The sequence below is a fragment of the Cupressus sempervirens genome, chromosome 2, assembly GCF_028749045.1.
Source record: "Cupressus sempervirens isolate cs-2001-9-10 chromosome 2, ASM2874904v1, whole genome shotgun sequence".
Taxonomy (NCBI): Eukaryota; Viridiplantae; Streptophyta; class Pinopsida; order Cupressales; family Cupressaceae; genus Cupressus; species Cupressus sempervirens.
In genome coordinates this window covers 462,337,436-462,357,529 of record NC_143119.1, presented here as the reverse complement: position 1 = coordinate 462,357,529, position 20,094 = coordinate 462,337,436, and the positions used below count along the sequence as shown (strand labels likewise).

The 20,094-nt window shown below is 34.8% G+C and overlaps 1 protein-coding gene across 2 annotated transcripts in view; it reads left to right on the top strand.

Annotated features, from left to right (window-relative positions):
* LOC149573047 (U-box domain-containing protein 44-like) overlaps positions 1-7,928 on the top strand; it is a 161,131-nt gene extending 153,203 nt beyond the window's left edge. For both annotated transcript variants that reach the window (XM_089814219.1, XM_089814218.1), the window contains one exon: positions 6,433-7,928. In XM_089814219.1, the coding sequence (XP_089670345.1) occupies positions 6,433-7,556 (1,124 nt within the window). In that variant the 3' untranslated portion in view covers positions 7,557-7,928. The remainder of the gene's footprint in view (positions 1-6,432) is intronic.
* The last annotated feature ends 12,166 nt before the right edge of the window (positions 7,929-20,094 follow it).

Below are 20,094 nucleotides of genomic sequence, written 5' to 3'. Positions count from 1 at the left end.
GTGGTTATAATTTACCATGAACTACTACATAAAATTCTACGATGATCCTCTAATCATTCATTCCATATCATGAAGTTGAATGTAATATATATCTCCATATTTATTGGCTTCCCATCTCTACTATCTTTTCATCAATAAAAATTCCAATTCAATGATTCTCGCTCCTTATTAGAGTCTATTAGTTATCAGTTCCATTGATATTTATGCGACAGTATATGAGGAAATTTCTCTAATAAATTTGTTGGGCCACAATGTTTGATGTCTCTCACATTGTTTTAATTGTTATTGTCTATAGTTAGTCTCCCATCTATGTTCTCTCACTGCCTTTATCTAATCAACAAACTCTAGGAGGCTATTTCTAATTCTCTAATCCCAGTCAGCACTAAGCTGTCAAGGATACAAAACTTAGTTCTTTCTTGATGGCAATGTACCATTCCAACATCATCAATATTTTATACTCCTGTCAACCTAGTTCATAAATAAGTCAAACACAGCATATAATATTAATCATTTGCAGCCTTGCTTTGATACCATGGCGATTTTAGGATCGCTGCGAATGTAATAGCACTGCCTGCCAAGTATGTGTTTTCCAAATGCGACAATCTCTCTTGCATATATATTGAGCACAAGGCAAGGAAAGACATGTCCCTTCATGGGACATGTCTATTCATTATTATGAGATTAATATAATAATAATAATTGATTATATATATATATTATATTAATTTCTCCTAATGGTAGTTTAGATATAGTTTAGTCTCATAGGATTTATCCGACAGAAGCTACAAAACATCAACAAATTGGGTAGTGATTTTGAAGTGAAAAGCACATGCTTTCACTTTCTAAAAACCTGTCTTTCCTTCAATACACAATAAGTCTACTAAGGCCAGTGATTTTCATTACCAAATCACATGTTTTTCTTTGGAAAAACCCATCCATACTTAGCTGAGCTTGCATTCGTTTTATAATTGGGTGGCGATTTGGAGGGAAAAATCACATGTTTTGGGCTCCCAAAAACCTGTCTTTACTCATCCTTGCATGCATATTGGACTGTCTTTAGGGGCGGTGGTGAAACAAGACAAAAATAAATGCTTTATTCCTAAATAACTGTTTTTCTTGGGTGCTTTTCCAAAAGAATGTGTTTTTGCAAGGTATTTGCACATTTTTCTTCATCAATCTTCAAGTTTGGATTCTCCAATAGAGGCGTTTTGGCTTCAAATCTATCAAGGATCAATCTAAGTTCACCAAACTTGCAGATTTGAATGTTTTTCTCTCAGCACAGTTTGTTTGGGGCACATTTTTCTCAAAATTGCCTCTTGTATGGCCATTTTTCTTCATCAAATCTCCAATTTATTGCTTCAAGGTTAGATCTAGGTCATTTTATTATTATTTTTAGCTTGTTTATCACTCTTCTCAAGTTGTATGTTATGCCCTATATGGGTTTTTTTGGATTATCATTTCATTTCGCATATGATTTGGTCAAAATGGTTACTATTTGTATGCATTTGAATCCTCTAACTTCCTACACTAGGCAAACCACAGATTTTGACTAAAAAATGCATTCATTTTGCAAGGATCGAGTCAAGATTCGAAATCTATTTAAGTCTCAGTTATGCAATCTTTCTAAAACTGAAAATCTTATTGGATTCATTTTCAGATTTTGCATAAGAAACTAAAGAGACTTCTAACTTTCCTTCTTGAGGGACAAAGGTAGGATCTTTGTTAATTTCATAGGGCTATGTTGTAAACATGTTTATCATGTTTGAAGTATATGCTCATGGCGTATTGCTTTTACAATTTCATTTAATCACAATAGACTAGGTATAATTAGCATTGGAATATTGAATCCATTTTGTAACCAATACATATTGTTGAGAAAAGGACTAAATAGGTTGCAATATCGGTTAGGGAACACAACAATGATGATAAGTATGATGAATCTTTTCAAGCATTTCAAGGAAGAAAGAAAGTATAATCAATATGTCCTTGAAGAAAGGTTTGTACCTTCTTTTGTCTGAAAAGAGAAAAACATAGTGCCTATAGTTGCCACCAATCAAGTCACAAAAGCAGAAATCCATTGAGTCAAATTTACTGTTTCATCTGAACCCAATGTAAATGTTGGGAGTATCAGAAATGAAATTGGGTCAAATGTGGTCTTGCTTGTCAAGATTTTGTTGGTTCTTATAGCCTAGAATATTCTAAACCCAAAAAATTGTATTGCGGAAATTATGAATAAACTTCATGGCAAGTAAAAATTTGTGGATGATTCTTGTGAAGTTGAAAAACCCGAGCTATCAAAAGCAATACATAATAAGTTCAACAAAGTCCAAATTTGTTCCCATTGTGGACTTCAAGGTCATCTTTGTAGGAATTGCTCTGATTTACATCCATGTACATCATGTGGGTTGGATTCCCGTCCTACCAAGCAGTGTTATCTGCTCGATCCAGATTCAAAATCTACGAGGAATATGAATTTTGGTTGGATAGATCATTCAAGACAGAGATCCAAGATTGGTTTGCCTACACATAGTGATTCTTCTAACGATGATGTAGATCCTATTGAGCCAACATTGACTTCTATAATACTGATATTTTTGAGATGCCACTTGGTATATTTGATAAATCACCAATTGTTGAGAAGGATGTAGAAGTGAATCCACTTGCCATGACGATTGATTTTCCAAAATTGATATAGTATATGATGATTATGATGATGTTGGTCTTTACTAATGTACTCCACTTATTTGAGGCTCGGAGATAAGGATGTTGCCTCTTGTTCAGTAACTCCATCAAGGAGACCGTGTTGTTGACGTTTTCCTCATCTACCAAAAGGGGGAATATTGTATAGACGACATATGTCAAATTCAAGTGAAGAAACCCTATGTTGGTGTGGTGATTACACTTCTCTATGTTGATTGCACTCAATGTGTGCTTTTTCAAACAGTTTTTTAGTGACGAATACAGATCCTAGAGTTGCTTGAAATTGATATTTGGTGACTTCTCACATTGGCCACTTAAGTCTGGTCATTTTACCAAATTGCAGCATGGAAAACAAGTCCCAGATTGAGACTTGACAAACTAACAGGCACAAACTTAAAATTTGAGTCCCGTCAAAGTAATAGGCTCATTGTCAAAATTTGAGATCTGTCAAAGCAACAAACTTAGTCATAGAGGTTGAATCCTGTCAAGGTAACAATGTTAGTTTTAGACAAATCTTATGATCATGATATTCTTATTAGGATTTAACTCTGTAGTTTTTGAGTCAAACTCATTGATCCATATTTCATGAGTAGTGATTCAACACGAATCCATCTCTTGTGAGAATAAATGGAATACTTAGCACTCATTGAATCTAGGTGATGCTCACAGAGGTGAAGCGCTGAGACTTCCTGGGAGGTCAACCATCTCAGTACTGCTCCAGCTTGAGCGCGCTTAACTACGGAGTTTCCTCCATGGTTAAACCCACTCTACTTGCAACCCCATTTGCAAAATCTTCACCAAGTTTAATTCTGTTCTGCCTAAAAAATAATAAGGTAATAGAAGCTGATTTTCTATTCTGCCCTTCCTGGACCTAACATGGCTGGAGCTGTATCTTTTGAGTGCAGAATTTCACTCCACCAAATCTATTCAACATTGGAAGATGGCATGAGTTCCTTGAACTGAGTCTCTCCGTTCTACAAGCTTATGTTTATCTGATAAGCAGAAAATTCTTCCTCAAAGTGGTGTTAGGCTGTAAATGGTGAACCACAAACACCAACCAGCTAAGGTGGGTTGCTCGCCACTAAAACCAACATGACAAGAAGAGGTCTTTTGTCCTCAACCAGAAAAAGAACTCCTTGAGTGCATTCCAACAGCATAATATTGTCTTCACAATATTCAACACACCAAATGAGAGCCCCCAATCTCTCTTTTATAACTTTTAAGAGCTATTTTAGGAAGAAGTGGTTTGCTTTTTTGAAAAAAAAAAGATTTTTTTTCCTGATTATTTTTTGGAAAAACACTCTTTTGCTTTTTCGTTGCTTTTCCAAGAAGTCACATTTTGCCTTTTTCGATATTTTTGGAAGAGTACTTTTTCACCCTTTCATTGCTTTTTCAAAAAACTAAAATCTTCCTTTTTAGCTATTGTTTGGGGAAAGCACATTTTAAAACTTAATGGACGAAATAAAATAAATCTCTTTTGAATGAAGAAAGGAATTTCTTTTAAACTCACCAATTTCATTTGAAAATCATTGTACAAAATTAAAGAAGGAATTGAGACCATGGCCAAGTGCTAGAAATACTACTTAATTAAAATAGCCATAGCAATCGAAATCTTGAAATTGAAGATAAAGCATGCTGAAGGTGGGAGGAGACCAAAGCTAATACCAGCTACCTAAAATAGTGGTTAGTATAAATAGAAACTGCTAATATAGTAAGTTATTTAAAACTCCCAATTGATCAATTGTACAAACTGATACTAAAAGTAATAATTTACTAAATCTACATAGTCCAGGACAAATTCTCTAAAATCACTCCATAAAGTGTTGTTGAACTCTATTAATATCTCAAAACACATTGGCGACATTGAAATACACCTCTGATCCTATCGACACCAACCTAGAAAGAAAACATTGGCTGCATGATGTTAGAACCCTAAAGTGGGGACATAACACTTGCCTTGACATAAAAAATACAATAAAGATGAAGCATAACAAGAAGAGATAACTTTTCAACACATATACTATTGAAAGAGGGCAAATAACATGCAATATAGACTATATTTAAGGGTTCATCCTCTTACCAGACATTCCTGAACTTTGAGGTTTTCAAGCATACTAAGTTTTTTTAATTCAAGAAGCCTTTTGCATTGTGCTTCTTCATTTTGTCCTCTCCTTTCCACAAAATGTAAGGTCACTTTTGAAAATTCTAAAAGTACTATCGGAGGATTATGAAAGCTTGTCATAATTTGTGCCAAGCAACATCTTTTTAGAAGTATATTGTAGGTGATAGCTATCTAAATTTGTGCTAAGCTTTTATGATGTGGAAAAAACTACATGAAGTTTTCCCCTAGAAGCATTTACAAATTCATTACATGGACTGTAGAACTATCATTTCTTTAAGTATATTGTAGTCTCTCCTTGGTAGTCACAGTGGGGATCTTCATACCTGGATGCTATGGAGAATTATGGCTATTTAGGCATCTGTTGGTATTCATTCTTTGCATCTTATGTAATACATAACCTGGTTATCTGTACAGTCACAAAAATAATAGACTATTACTAATATATGACAAAAACTTATTCTGAATAGATCAATGATGATTACTCAAAACCACTTGTTAAGTGTTCTTATCTTTAATTATCAGTTTCACATTCATGATTACTCCTACTCTATGATATCTGGATGTTCCTCAAGTCATTCATTTCATAATAACAAAATCTTACTTGGGAAATAACTTTGCAAGCCCAAAGACAAAGATTTCTTCAACAATTCATGCTAATATACCATTATCTGTTGGATTTATTATATCCTCTTATACTTACAAAAATAATCGAGCCTTACAGATAAATGACAAAATTCATACTGAAAAAACCATTGATTTTCATTTTGAAGGGGCCTTTCTAGGTTTGTCATGCTAATCTGCACAAGGAATACAGATGTATACTTTCAAACAAGAAATGAGATAAAATGACATGTTAAGTGTTGCATTCTCTAATTATCAGTTTCACATTCATGATTTCTCCCACCCCTAGCATCTGAATATGCCTTAAAATCATCCATCTCATAGTAGAAAATCTTTCTTGGGAATAACTTGACAAACCCAAAGATAAAGATTTGTTCAAAAAACCAGGATTTACTGAGGAAAACACCCAGTTGAGATCAGGGGAAAAAGCACAAGAGAAACCCACAAAAATTCTGGAATATTGCAAAAAATATCCAATTGCATTGTTTCTCCTAGGTTAATCCTACTTTTCTTGCAATTTAATCATGCTTTATTCAGTTAAAGACATTGACCTCAGTGTTTCATAAGTTTTGATTTTGTTTCCTTAAAAAAATTGGCAAACCCCCACAGTGGTGTTATCTAATGATTAAATCTCAATTTCTGCTTCTAGAATATATCTCAATTCACAGCTTCTTGTTAACTCAATTCGTTGATACATCTTGATCGTGAACAGAAGATTAGACACATTGTACTCTTTGGTAGCAGAGTGAGCTACAAAGATCTTTATTATTTGAATCAATATGTCCTAGTTTTCAGTGCACAAGACATGCGTTGCTGTTATACTCAAATGATTTCTATGTCACTTTTCTTGTATGAGCACTAATGGTTTTCTTTTCTACACAACTAGTTTACATATCCACTAAGATAGACAATTACTTACTACTATCATGCTTTGTCTTGACTGGGATGAAATTCATGGCTTTCCTGTTTCCTGGACTCCACCTGTGCAGAGTTTGCAGCAGTACACATTAAAAATGGTAATGGCATAATTACCCTAATTGTTTTTCTTGAAGATCCAGAAGTGGACCATCGTATACATGCATTCAAGCTCATAAGTGTTCTCTCGGAGAGGTTAGGCCAGCAATTTGCAGATGCCATGAGGAGAAGCAATCAACTAATGTTGCTGAAAGAAAAATTGGTCAATCCTGGGACAAATATGCGTGAAGAAGGATCAGCAGCTGCATGCATACTTGCTAACCTGCCTCTTCTAGAAGAAGAAGTGAAAAGGGTATTGGGAGTAGACCTAATTGGATGGATTGTTAATGCTCTTACAGAACGAAAAGGGAGCAGAGTTGGAAGAAATGCATGGGCTGAAGCTACCATGGTGGAGGGCCTCCTTGGGGTTCTGCTTCATTTCACTCGATGTTCAGACAAAAGTGTATTAGACTGTGTTCAACAAAATCAGCTGATGCTTGTTTTTAAAGAGCATCTCATGCACTATAGGCAACCTAAGGCAAAGCAACTATCTGCTAAAGGACTGCAGTATTTATCAGAAGCAGCCCATATTGTTGCCAGGGACTTGGAACCTCAACGTCCAAGTGGCTGGTGTTTTTCTATCAAGTTAATGTGTATGAGCTCTCCACCTTCTCCAACTTTGTGTCCTGTGCATGGAGTACCGTGTGACCAAGATAGCACATTCTGTTTGGTTAAAGCTAATGCAATTAAGCCTCTTGTTGACCTTCTTGAGGATAACAATTTTGATGTTCAGAAAGCAGCTATAGAAGCTCTATCAACTCTTCTTTCTGATCCAAATACTTTAAGACCGTGTGTGGAAGAACTTGATAAAGTAGAAGCTATAAAGGGAATCATTGATCTATTCTTTGTGATTAGGCCTGGGCAACTACAGGAAAAAATAGTATGGATGATAGAAAGAATTTTACGTGTGGAAGATCAAGCCCAAAAGTATTCTATTGATCAGAGTTTAGTAAAAGCATTGGTAGAAGCATTCAAGCATGGAAATCCAAGGACCAGAGATTCGGCCCAAATTGCTCTTACCAATCTTAAGCAGCTGTCTGGAGTTAGCGGTGGAGTGCAGCCTCGTTCTCGGCCAGTAAGACTTGGAAATCAAGGGTGAAATATGTGTATCTGTTGTACACAGTATTTTAATAATTTGTATTCTTTCTTTTTCTTCTCTTTCAATTTCTGAAACTTTTAATTCATGGTAGTAAGCTATCTAGCAGGAAGAGGTGGTCAAAGGCATGGTATGACTATGCATTCATTTGGGGACGCATTCTTCTACATGTTGGTGTGAATTAGTTTTGGATCTATAGTGACACCCTTGGGAATTCCCATTGGATATATAAAGTACAATTTAGCAGAGTTATTTATAAGCTTCTGTTAGTCTTTTGGGGATTTCCAGTTCAAAATTATCCAATCTTCTGTGGTTTGTATTTTATATTTCTCTGTTATTCATTATATAATGCATAACATGAGATTTGAATCCAAAGTCCCTTCATCTTGAAATAACAATTCTTAAAGGAAAGACTAATAAATCTGCCTCGAAATCATGTAATTTACAATTATACAATCATATGCACTAACCAGAGGTTGTGGATCTTAAGCTTATCTCATGACAAACATAAGTTGGTTCATTATATTCTCTAATTCTCTAAAGAGCTATGCTGTGCCCCCATTTTCGTTCTGCATGAATGCTTTATCAAAAAGACCATATCCTTTTGCAACATCAACTTCTAAATATGTTTAAAAAAAAAGAAGAAGATAAATTGCTTTCTGTGCATGTGCAACAGAGTAGGGGTTTTCTTTCTTGAAATAGGTCATTGACTTTGATTCTTGCATGTGCTGAATACAATGCAATGATATGTCTTCATTTCTTCCTTGATAGTTTTGCAAACTGAATTATTCAATCTAATTAGATTTTATTATGTTTGCCAGTTTAGGCTGTGTTTCATATTCGGTGTGTAACTAAACATTTTTCACATATGTTGACTTATATTGCTAATTTTCATGATGTTTCTGTCTGTAATCCAATCATTGGAATTTTGGTAGCATATGTCTTTGGCTCGAAGAGGCACTTAACTCTGAGAAAGCTGGAGTTGGCCCAGCTCAACTCGGATCAATCAAACTAATGCGCACCCATTATTAGTTGGAGGTCTTCACACCAGTGGATTAATTGGAACTGCAGGGTGTGCAGGATTGAACCATTCTGAAGAGCGCAGGAATGGATTGATTGGTTGAGGGATAATTGATCGAAGGGTAGCAGGGCCCTTCAATAATAGTTGGCAATGAAGATTGGTTTGTTTCTGGTAGGGCTCCCTGGTGCTCCTTGTTTCAGTGTCACTACTTTGTTGTCGGTGAAGCAGTCCAGATCTCAATCAACAGAATCAACAACTGAGAAACAATTCTAGATTCTCGTTCTTCCTATGGCTTTGGATCCTATGGATATGGACCTGGCCCCTATTATCTAAAGGGCTGACTCTGCATCACGCTACTGCCTTCGCTCCTGCTCGCTCTGGTTCTGCTCTATACATTCCTGCCGCTACAGGTGTTTAAATCAGATCTCCTACAATTTCCTTTTATAGGCAAGAGGAACTGCTTAGTCTACTGCCCCTACGGGAAAAGTAGCTGGCTAGCTTTGGCTTTAGGGCTAGCGATGAAGAACTAGCAGAGGAGCTCATCGCTTATCCTCCCCCTGAATGGAGTTGCTAACTACTATGCACCTGTTTGTTTTGGGCCTTTAGTTCACATTCGACCATGGAATTGCAGGATATGAGACTCAATTCTTTAATTGCCTTAGCTTTGTTTTCTTCCTTACCTAGCTTAGATATCTTCCGCCTGCTATTTTCTGTCATAATTGCAACCTCTACCATCACTTTTTTTGGATTTAATAATTTACTGATGTAAAATGTGATTCCTGATTGTTCTCCCAACCTATCTCAACCCTCCCACTTTGACTTGCTATCCATCATTTCTTGTCAATTTTGCTACACTTTGCCCATGGTTTTCTATATTTAAGCTATTTTCCCCATTTTGAGTCTGAATTTCTATAGAGAAAGTATCTATATCACTTTTAATACGAGCTTACGAGCTCAGAAGTGGATTTATGAATTGTAGTCTCAAAAAGGATTTTATCATCCTTACAGCCCCTAAGATTAATTTAGTTGAAAGAGGTAATCTGTGAGCTGAGAATTTATGTTTCTGCAATGTAGAATTTCATATCTTCAAATTATCTAAGCTCCTTTCCCGTATATTCATTTATATTATTTCTTGTATTTGCATCTTGACATACAAATTAAATATAGAATCAACAAGTAGGATCAGAATATGTAAATTCTCTTGGCTATATTGTTTTTTAAAAATGTTTTTCCATAAATAAATATGATAAGGATTTTTTTGGTTAATAGCTCTTGGTCAAAGGTTCTTTCCCTGTCACCGAGCCTTTTATTTCCTCAGCAAAAGGTTTGACTTGCTTAAATGTGAATTTTTCTTTGGCTATTATTTTAGTAATCTTTCTCGTCTTACCATTTGAGCACACACTACTTATGCCTACAAGCAAAATCTACAAAACCATCAGCCAACTCGTGATATTTTGTAAAGTCTCTGCTGGCTCTTTGATTGCATAATGCTAAGTTGCTTACTGATGAAGATATTTGCTTGGATTTTGAAATTGTTTTGCAATTTTTTTAGTTCCGATGATATTTGCTTTTTATTTTTATTTTAATATCTGAAGACTAAATTGTTTTACTTAAGTCACTTTAAAATTCAAAATTAAAAAGGGGAATGAATAAGTTATTTTATCTTATAAAGTTATATTATTCTCTTGAGTGGGAAAAAGACAATTAAAATGGAAAAGATAATAAAAAATGAACAGAAAGGCAAGGGAATATGAAGAGTGATCCTATTGAGCTTAAAAAGGGAAGACAGGGTTCATTTTCAACATTCTTGGATATTGATTTGAGTTGACATTTCTCTTGGAGAAACTAAGGAAGCTTCAACTTCTATTGAGTATCTCGAGGACGGAAACCTTTAGACTTTTCTTGTGAAGTAGATACAAGCCCTGTTCAACTTTGCGGTAGATTAGACAAAGTTCACACTGTGCATACAAGTCTCGTTATCCGATTTAGCCATACCTTCTCTAACTAAGATTAGAATATTAATGTTGTTATTGTATTGTTAGTTTATAATGCAATAGCTATCATCTAAGTAATTCATATGAGCATTTGTTGGTTAATATTGCTGGTCTTATTGCATAATTTATCTATTTATATTCTGAAAATTATTGTGAGAAACATTAGGGAGAATATCCTGCTGGAATATTTCTGTGGTATAAGAGTAGTTTATCCTACCAGCCAGGAGGGTTATAATTTCCAGCCAGGAGGGTTATAATTTGCAAAAATAAAAAAATAGATTGACTTTTGGTTTTGACTGTTGTCTCGTGATTAGGGAACAAATTTACAATAATCATATATGCATAGTCAGAATGTAGAAGGGGTCTGTTGAGAAGAATTATTTGTTTTGGAGGGAAAAGAAACAAGGCTGAATGTATTACTTTTAGGTAAAGGTGAATTAAATTTAATGTGAACTGATACAATGCAATGAAAACAATTATGAAACTAAAATTCTAAATAAAATTCAATGAAGTGTAAGATACAAGAAATATGCCCTTATAGAACATTGATAATAATCAAATATCAATAATATTCTTCAAGTAAAACCTTAAAATTTTTTAGGAGATTTTTATGTGTGAAATAGTAATAATGCCTCGTGATTGATAAAAGATAGCATTGGAGATGCAAAGTGGGAGGACACATCTCTCTCAATTTAATCACCTATAGAGCTTCCATCTTTATGTTCTATTCGAGAGAGGAAAAAATAAAATGTTTTGCAAGTTTCAAATAAAGAAGAAATTTACCTTTATTTAGTACTTTATAAAATCCTGTAAAAAAAACATGAATATTTTAACAAGTCTACTTTTTTATATCTTTTAAAGAATATAATAAATAACAAAAATAATTATATTGAAATACATAAAAAAATCATGGCACACTAGAATAAAAAGACAACGAGGCAATAATTTAAGACATTGAATGGAGAATTCTATTGTTGATTTGTTTTACAAAATTTTGTGTATATTTTCAATTTCAAATAAGTAAATAAAAAATATTTTGTTGTATTGACATTTGAAAAATAAAAAGATAATAACTTACTCTAAGTAGGTGAGATGCTATACTTGCACAGGCCTGCAAAAACTCAAACATAGATTTGGTGGAGATAAATATATGATTGGTAGAAATAATAGTAGCAGAGGATTATTTCTAAAGTCCCTACCACTTTGGATATGGCAGATGTTGGGTATCTAGCATCGTAGGTTGCCCACTCAACCAATCAAAAAGAGCAAGACCTCCCTATTTTTATCCCATTTTGCAGATCAATTTTCACTACAATATATAATAATAATTTTAACATAAAATAATTAATACAACCAAAAGTGTAAATCTTGTTAAATAGACATTGGCCTAGAAGACTCAATCATAAAAAACACGCTAGAGAATCACCTTAAACCATTTCTCATGAAAGCATTAAAGTGTTGCATTAAAAAAATTGCCTAACAAAGCAAGGATTTCTATTTAGAGAAAAACAATGTAACGAGTTAGAGGGAACACTTAATTTTGCTCCTTGCAAATGTCCATGTACAAAAAAAAAAATAGTCCATATCTGGTAAAGGTGTGTTATTAAAATATACTATTTGCAATGAAAATTATTTTGATCACAAACATTTTTTTATCATTAATATTGCAACCATCATCCTTTTATTATTCTGGCAAGTCGCAGTTGGATGATCGAGTTCTCCATGAAGTTATGAAAAGATTATTCAAAAACTACACAAAATGGTGCAAATATTTAAAATGCAGAAGCAACCTCAAGTAATTAGCTTATTCCTTTTCAATTTTAATGTTTATATTTTTGTAGTGTTATCTAATTACTTTTAGTAAAGGTTTTGGTTTTCATCACATGGGAAAATTGATTTTTAGTTTTGTTTCCATGGAGTAGGCGTTATAAAACAAGAAGTTCAACAATATAAGCTTTTTAATCTACTTACTTAGGGAGAAGCTGAAAATTTGTGATCTATGCTAGAATGCCTTAGTTACATCTTCCACCATGGATGCAATAGTTTAGTTACATCAAAATTATTTTGTACCTTTGGGAATCTAAAAAATGGAACCATTTATCTGGATTTCTTAACAAAAAAGAGAAAAATTAGACTAAAAAATGTTCGGTAGTGGATAATGCAAGGGAAGGAAGCCGAATGACTTTATATATGTGAAGTTCGCACTTTCTCAATACTCGATCGTTGAAATCACTACATTCTTTATATTCTTGCTTTGTGTTCTGCTTGAATGTCATGGCTAAATGCTCTAGCTTGAGCATATATTGCTACAAAAAGTGTAAATTTGATAGTGTGCGGAGTGAATCAAAATTTACAAGGAGACATACATTGAGAGTAGCGCAGGAGAAATAGAGGGTCAGGGAGGGTTCCTGCTGTTATTGTCAATTAGTATGTTGAGTTGAAAAAGTCATCATTTTTTTGCAGTTCAATAGAATTAAGTAGAGATTGAACCCAAGTCAAATCCCTGCCTGTTAGGATAAATGTGTCTCAACCTTCGAGTCCAAACATGCTATATTTATTTATTCATTTCCTTTAGCTTATTTTACAATTCCTAAAGTTAAAGAGCTGGTGTCATAAGTTGTTATGTTGAATCTCTGTAATGACTATGGAAGTTACTAGTTCGGTGCAAGAGTCATGAAAAGATATTATTTGACAGTTTATATTTATGGTGGAGTTCACTATTGACAAGTGGTGTGAGGTAGGTGTTGCATATGAAATGGTGACCGTTATGGTTGAGTTATTCTGGAAGTTCCTATGTGGAATGTGTCATTGGTTTAGCAAGTTGACACCACATACCTCTTCGGTATTAGAAATGGTTTTGAAAATCATGGGCTCTTCCCACTTGTTTTGAGCTCTACAAATATGTAGCCCCTTAGTGCATTTTGCATGGTTGCTTGGATATCTTCTAAGGAGCATTTGTGTGTCAGATATTCTATAGAATTTCCTACTGCTATAATTTTCTCTTGATGAGCATTGGATTAAGGATTGTATTTTAACTGTTGTTATTGCTAATAATACAATTGAGTCTGGCTTTTAGAGGGTGGGTTCTTTTCTTGCAAGGGTTTCCCTGCATATATCTTGTGTTGTGAGTTTATCTACTGAAATTTGTTTGTATACATGTTTATCTAGTTTGCAATAGCTTAAGGGTTTGTAAGAATTTTTCAGCATCATCTCTCTTCATAGATTTAACATTTGGAAGCATTTCCACACTTTGGCTTCCTTTCAATTGGTATCAGAGCTTGTCCATCTTTCTTATTGTTGTTGGGTAGATAGGTTTTAGTTTTTCATAACCCTACTATAGGTTAGATATGGCAAGTACATTCATCAGAGTAGCGATTGATAAATTTGATGGTAGCAATTTTGAGTTGTGGAAACTCAAAATGAAAGACATGCTCATAGATAAAGGTCTATGGGATGTGGTTTATTGAACAAAACCTCAACATCGCAAGACAATTGGGATAAGATGGATCAAAAAGCCAAGGGGTTGATAAGAGTTTGTTTGGCTGATTTGGTGCACCTGAATGTCCATGAAGAGAAGACTGTTCTTGATCTTTGAAGAATCTTGGTGATATTTATAAGGGTAAATCCTTGGTAAATAGGTTGTTTCTAAGGAAAAACTTTTATTCACTAAGAATGGAGGAAGGAGGCTCGATTACAAATCACTTGAATGCATTTAATTTTCTAGTTGCCCCGATGAATTATGTTGGTGATAAGATTGATGATCTAGATAAATGCATGCTTTTGTTGTGCTCTTTGCTAGACTCACGGGATCACTTGGTTATGGTTATTGGAAGCAGGGATAACTTTAGTGGCAAATATTCGCCAAAGGGTGAATTTTAGCCATTGAGGACTTTGAATTTGGCAAAAAGTTTTTTACTTTCGGGGTGGCCATGTTGCCCACACTTTATGAAAATTGGGTCCCATGCTTAGGCCAATTGCCACTAATAATACATAAATATTTTTATTTTGGTGATGACTTCACCAATGGAATTTAATCTTTCCATGTTGTAAATCAAATATTTTCACCTACAATTTCCAAGGTTGTCTTATTTGACAGACACATTCACCAATATATGGTAAATCCATGAGTTAGGTTATATGTCAAGTACATATACTTGACACACGTTTCTATTTTGGAGACATTCCAAGTAAGTTTTAACCCTTTTAATCTTTGGCCCAAAATAGGTTTGATTGTGGACAAGTGTCATTATTACAGAGACTTCCTTTAAAACTTGTTCTACATTTTGACCCGAAATAGGATTTATACCATTGATTTAGGATCATTTGATAGTTATTAAATAGTGTTAATGTGTTTAGATGATATTAAATATTGGTTTCTAGGTATTTGCAATTTTGGTCGCAAGTTTCTTCAATAATTAAAAATTCGCCAAGGTTTTACAAAATTTTCACATGACAGAAATAAAATCGCCAATAAAAATAATTTTTTTCCTAGGTTGAAAAAATCACCAATAGAATTTAAATCTCCCCCTAAAATAATGTTGGCTTCGCCATGATTTTATTCTTTTTTCCAAAGGTGGTTTTCTTAAATCCCTTATTGGAAGCGCAACAACAACTTTCAAATTGGAGGATGTGGTTGGTTCGCTGTTCTTTGGAGAGATGCGAAGAAAATCTTCTGAGATGGCTAAGGAGGCCCTAGTTGCTCATGGCAGAACAATGGAGAAAGACAAGAAGGACAATAAGGGAAAGTACAAGTCTCCTAGGAGATCTAAATCTCTTGGTAAAAATTCCAAGGCAAAATGTTGGAATTGTGGAAAACCTGGTCATCTTCAAAAGAGTGCAAGGAGGAGAAGAAAAAGAAAGGTAAAAAGGATTTCTCTGATTATAACTCTAAAGAATCATTTCAAGATGATGTAGATGCTTTTGTCGCAACCTTGGGAACACATGCATCAAAAGATGTGTGGTCGATAGATTCAGGTGCTTCTTTCTACACACCATCTCACAGAGATTGGTTTTCAAAGTATGAAGAGTTTGATGGTGGGAAGGTGTATTTGGGTGATAACTCTCACTTGAATAAAGTTGGTCATGGTAGAGTCAAGATCATATTCTCTAATGGTAGAGTGAAGTGGATGTATGGTGTACTGCATATCCCTGGTTTGGCATGAAACCTACTTTTAGTTAGCAAGCTTGGTGATATGGGCATACAGGTTATTTTCTCAAGTGGTTGATGCAAGATGACAAGAGGCTCTATGGTGCTTGCTAAGGATGTTAGGATTGACACCTTGTATAGGCTAGATGCATGTATGATTCAATGTAATAGTGCTTCTTTGAAGTCCAAGAAAAAGGCTTTGAAATCTTCATCCTTACCATCATATCAAGAAAAGAAGAAGAATAGTGTTTCTATATCTAATGGTCTTGCTTTCTGGGTACCTCAGGGTGCAAATACTTTAGAGGTGAAATTCCCAGTTGAGAAGAAAATGTTATGGCACATGAGGCTTGGTCGCATTGGTGAGAAGGGTCTTAGAGTTCTAAAAAGTAAGAGCCTTGTTGAAGGCCTTGATGATTGTAATCTAGAGTTTTGAATTTTGTGAACATTGTTTTTTTATGGTAAACAACATCATGTTTGTTTTTATTTCAATTCTCATAAGTCTTCTAGGGTTTTGGATTATATTCATTCAGATGTGTTTGTTTCAGTTATTGTTCCTTCAATATCTAGATCTTCATACTTTGTCTCATTCATAGATGATTATAGTAGGATATTTGTGTATTTCCTCATAAGTAAATATGAAGTTTTTAGTCAGTTGAGGGAGTTTATGTCATCATTTGAAAACTACAGTGGTAGAAAAATTAAGTGTTTGAGGACTAACAATGGGTGAGTTTTGTTTAGTATAATTTAATAGGTTATGTAAGGATCATGGAATTGAGAGACATAAGACAACTCCATACACCCCACAAAAAAATGGAATTGTAGAGAGGATGAATAGAAAGTTGATGGAGAGGGTTAGGAGTGTGTGGAGTGGTATTGGGCTTACACAAAAGTTTTGGGATGAAGTTGTAGCCACTACATGTTATTTAGTTAATAGATCTCCTACTTTGGCACATGTTGAGAAGACACACATGGAGGCGTAGTCTGACAAGAAGCCCTTGTTGAAACATCTCAAAGTCTTTGGCTGTGAGACATGTGATCATGTGTCTAGTGAGAAAAGATCAAAATTTGAGAACAAGGAAGTGAAGTGTATCTTCATTGTCTATGGTGTCTGTGTGAAAGATCACAGGCTTTGGAATCCAACTGCAAAGAAGGTTCTCCACAGTAGAAGTATGATATTTCATGAGTTGAAGCCTTCCACAGTTGATTCCCACTAGAGAAGGAAGAGAAATAGATAAAGGAAGTAATTTATATTCCTTTTACCCTTAAGGAGGAAGAACTACGAGCTCCTAATGGACTTGATAATGAGGAGAGCTTAAGTAGCTCTAAAAGTTTTGAAGGAGAGAAATAACCTCTACCTCAAACTTTGAGGAGGTCTACTTATGATAGGAAGTAGCTTGATAGATATGGTTATTCACCTAAAAGGTTTGGATATTCTTTTTGGATTCTAGTTGTATATCATCTTTGATTGCTAAGACTATGATGCTAGGATTGCTAGAGAGGCTATAGGTATGAATGATGCAGATTCCTGGATGGAATCCATGAATGAAGAGATGGTAGCATTGAAGAAGAATGTGTTGATATTGTGGTGATTGATCATGTAGTGGGTGTTGATGTTGTAAAACCTTAAAACAATTGATTTTAGAGGTTGCCCTAAAACAATGTTATAAGCAGCTGAGGTGCATAATGCATTGTAAAGTTTATGTAAGCTTTTGCTGGATAATAGAAAGGTTGAAGGCTGTGTAGGTGGATGTAGCCTAGGTTTTGGGGTGAACCACGTTAAATATGTTTGTTATCCATGTTCATTTTGGTTTCTTCTTAAGTTTCTACATATAACTGTTTATTCTTATATTGTTCCAGATCTGTCAAACCCTAACATAATGCTACATGGGACCTAGTACCTTTTCCTAAAGGATGTAAACTTGTTGGATGTAAATGGGTGTTGAAGAACAAATTGGTTCAAGATGGCAATGTTGAGAAGTATAAGGCACGATTGGTTGCAAAGGGGTATCCACAAGTCAACGAAATTGATTATGGAAAAATATATTATCTTGTAGTGAAGTTGACATCCATTTGAATTTTTTTATCGCTTGCATCAGCTTACGATTTTGAAATTGAGAAAAGGGATGTGAAGACAATGTTCCTTCATGGTGATTTGGAGGAGGAATTTTGGATGTCACAGCGAAAACATTTTGTTGACAAAGGTAAATAAAATCTTGTTTGTAAGTTGCAGAAATATTTGTATGGTTTGAAGCAATCAAAAGTTTGACACCTATGTGTGGTCCTTTAGATTTTTGAGATCTAAATATGACCATTGTGTATATTATAAATCTGAAAATGGTCACATTCTTATCACAGTCATGTATGTGGATGTTATGTTATTTATTGGGAATGGTAAAAGAATGATTTTAGATTTGAAGTCTCAGTTAGCAACACAGTTTGAGATGAAAAATCTAGGTGTAACTAGATATATTCTTGGGATAAATACCATTAGAGATAGAGATAGTAGAAAGCTTTGGATGAGCTAGAGGAAGTGTGCTAACTCTATGTTGGAGAAATTCAACATGACAATTTGCAAGTAGTTAGTTGTTCTAATGTTACATATAATGAAGCTTTCTATGAAGGATTGTCCAAAATCTCCTACTACGATGGAGGACATTTCTAGAATACCTTATGCGAGTGTTGTTGGCATCTTGATGTATGCTATGGTCTATATGATGCCAAACATTTCCCAAGTAGTGAGAATCCTTAGTCAGTATATGGCTAATCTTGAAAGGGTGTACTGGGATGCAGTTAAGAGAGTGTTTAGGCATCTGAGGGGCACATCTGAATATTGCTTATGTTTTCATGGTAATTCTACTGCATCTCATTATTCCATTTGCATTTGTGGACATGTGGATTCAGATTGCACAGGTGACATTAACAACAAACGATCCACTAGTGGAAATGTTTGTAATGGGCACCCTATAAATGTCCAAAAATTGAACCAACTACTCATAAAGATTTTAATTTCTTTGCATAGATTTGAAGCCACATAACATGAACAAGAAGGAATTTATGCAAACTGAAGATTGAACTACTATTTCAAAGTAATAAAATCAAATACATAGCAAACTTTTCAACTCACTAATTACTCCAGCTTTATAACATGTAAAATCATCCCTTCATGATGACATAAGTATCGAACAAGGAGTGAGAATGATATGAGAAAACACCCAATCTACCTGTAGCTAGAAATGCACCCAAATTGTCTATTAATGAAGCTGATAGAAATGAATTCCAAAGGCCAAACCCCAAGGGAATGACATCTAGAATGTCACAAGAGAGGATAGACATCCTCTAATGCCAAGAATAGATCTATAACTCACACATCCATTTTCTTCTTATATTTAACTTGCCTAACAATAGCCACAAGCTCTCCTTTTATGTCTACTTTATAGGGTTGACCACTTTTCAAAAGCAATGTGGGATAAGTAAAAGAAAAGAAAAGAAAAGAAAAAGCTAACAGTTGCACAACTGGAAAATAGCTAAAGTGGGGACATTATAGTCTGTCCCCCTTGAAATTGCTTGTCCTCAAGCAATCTTAGTCCTGTTTTCTATAACATCTGCTCACTCTCCCAAGTAGCATCTTCCTCTGGCAAGTCTCTCCATCTGACTAAATATTCTTTAATCACCCTGTTCTGTAGAGTCCTTTCCTTGGTATCCAAAATAGCCTTAGGAAACAATACACATTTCCCCTCCTCATCCAATAATGGCAAATCTCCAAAAGGCACAACTCTCTGACCAATGGCTTTCTTGAGCCTTGACACATGAAACACATTATGCACCCGACTGCCCTCAAAAAACTCAATCTCATAAAATGACCTCACCCATCCTGTGAATCACTCTGTAGGGGCCATAAAACCTAGGCATCAACTTCTCTGATCTGCTCTTCTTGAGTGATGATTGTCTCTATGTTTGTAACCTCAAGCAAACCATATCCTCAACCTCAAAGCTACACTTTTTTTGGTGCTTGTCAGCATACAATTTTTTGCTGATTTTGGGCTTGCTATAAATTCTCCTTGAGCACCCTCAAAATATCCTGACTATCTTGTAAGAAGTCTTTGGCTTTGGGCACTCTATTATCCCCAAAACCATATCCATGAAACTAGGTGCTTCATAACCATACAGTGCCATGAATCGATTCATCTTGATGGACATATGATAAGTGGTCTCATAACAATACTCTCCCATATGTAGCCATTTGATCCAAGCTCTCTATTGTACAATCACATAGTTCCTCAGATATCCTTCCACCCATTTATTAACAATCTCCGTCTACCCATCTATCTACAGATGATAACTAGTGCTAGGTGTAAGATCTGTGCCACACAATCCAAACAA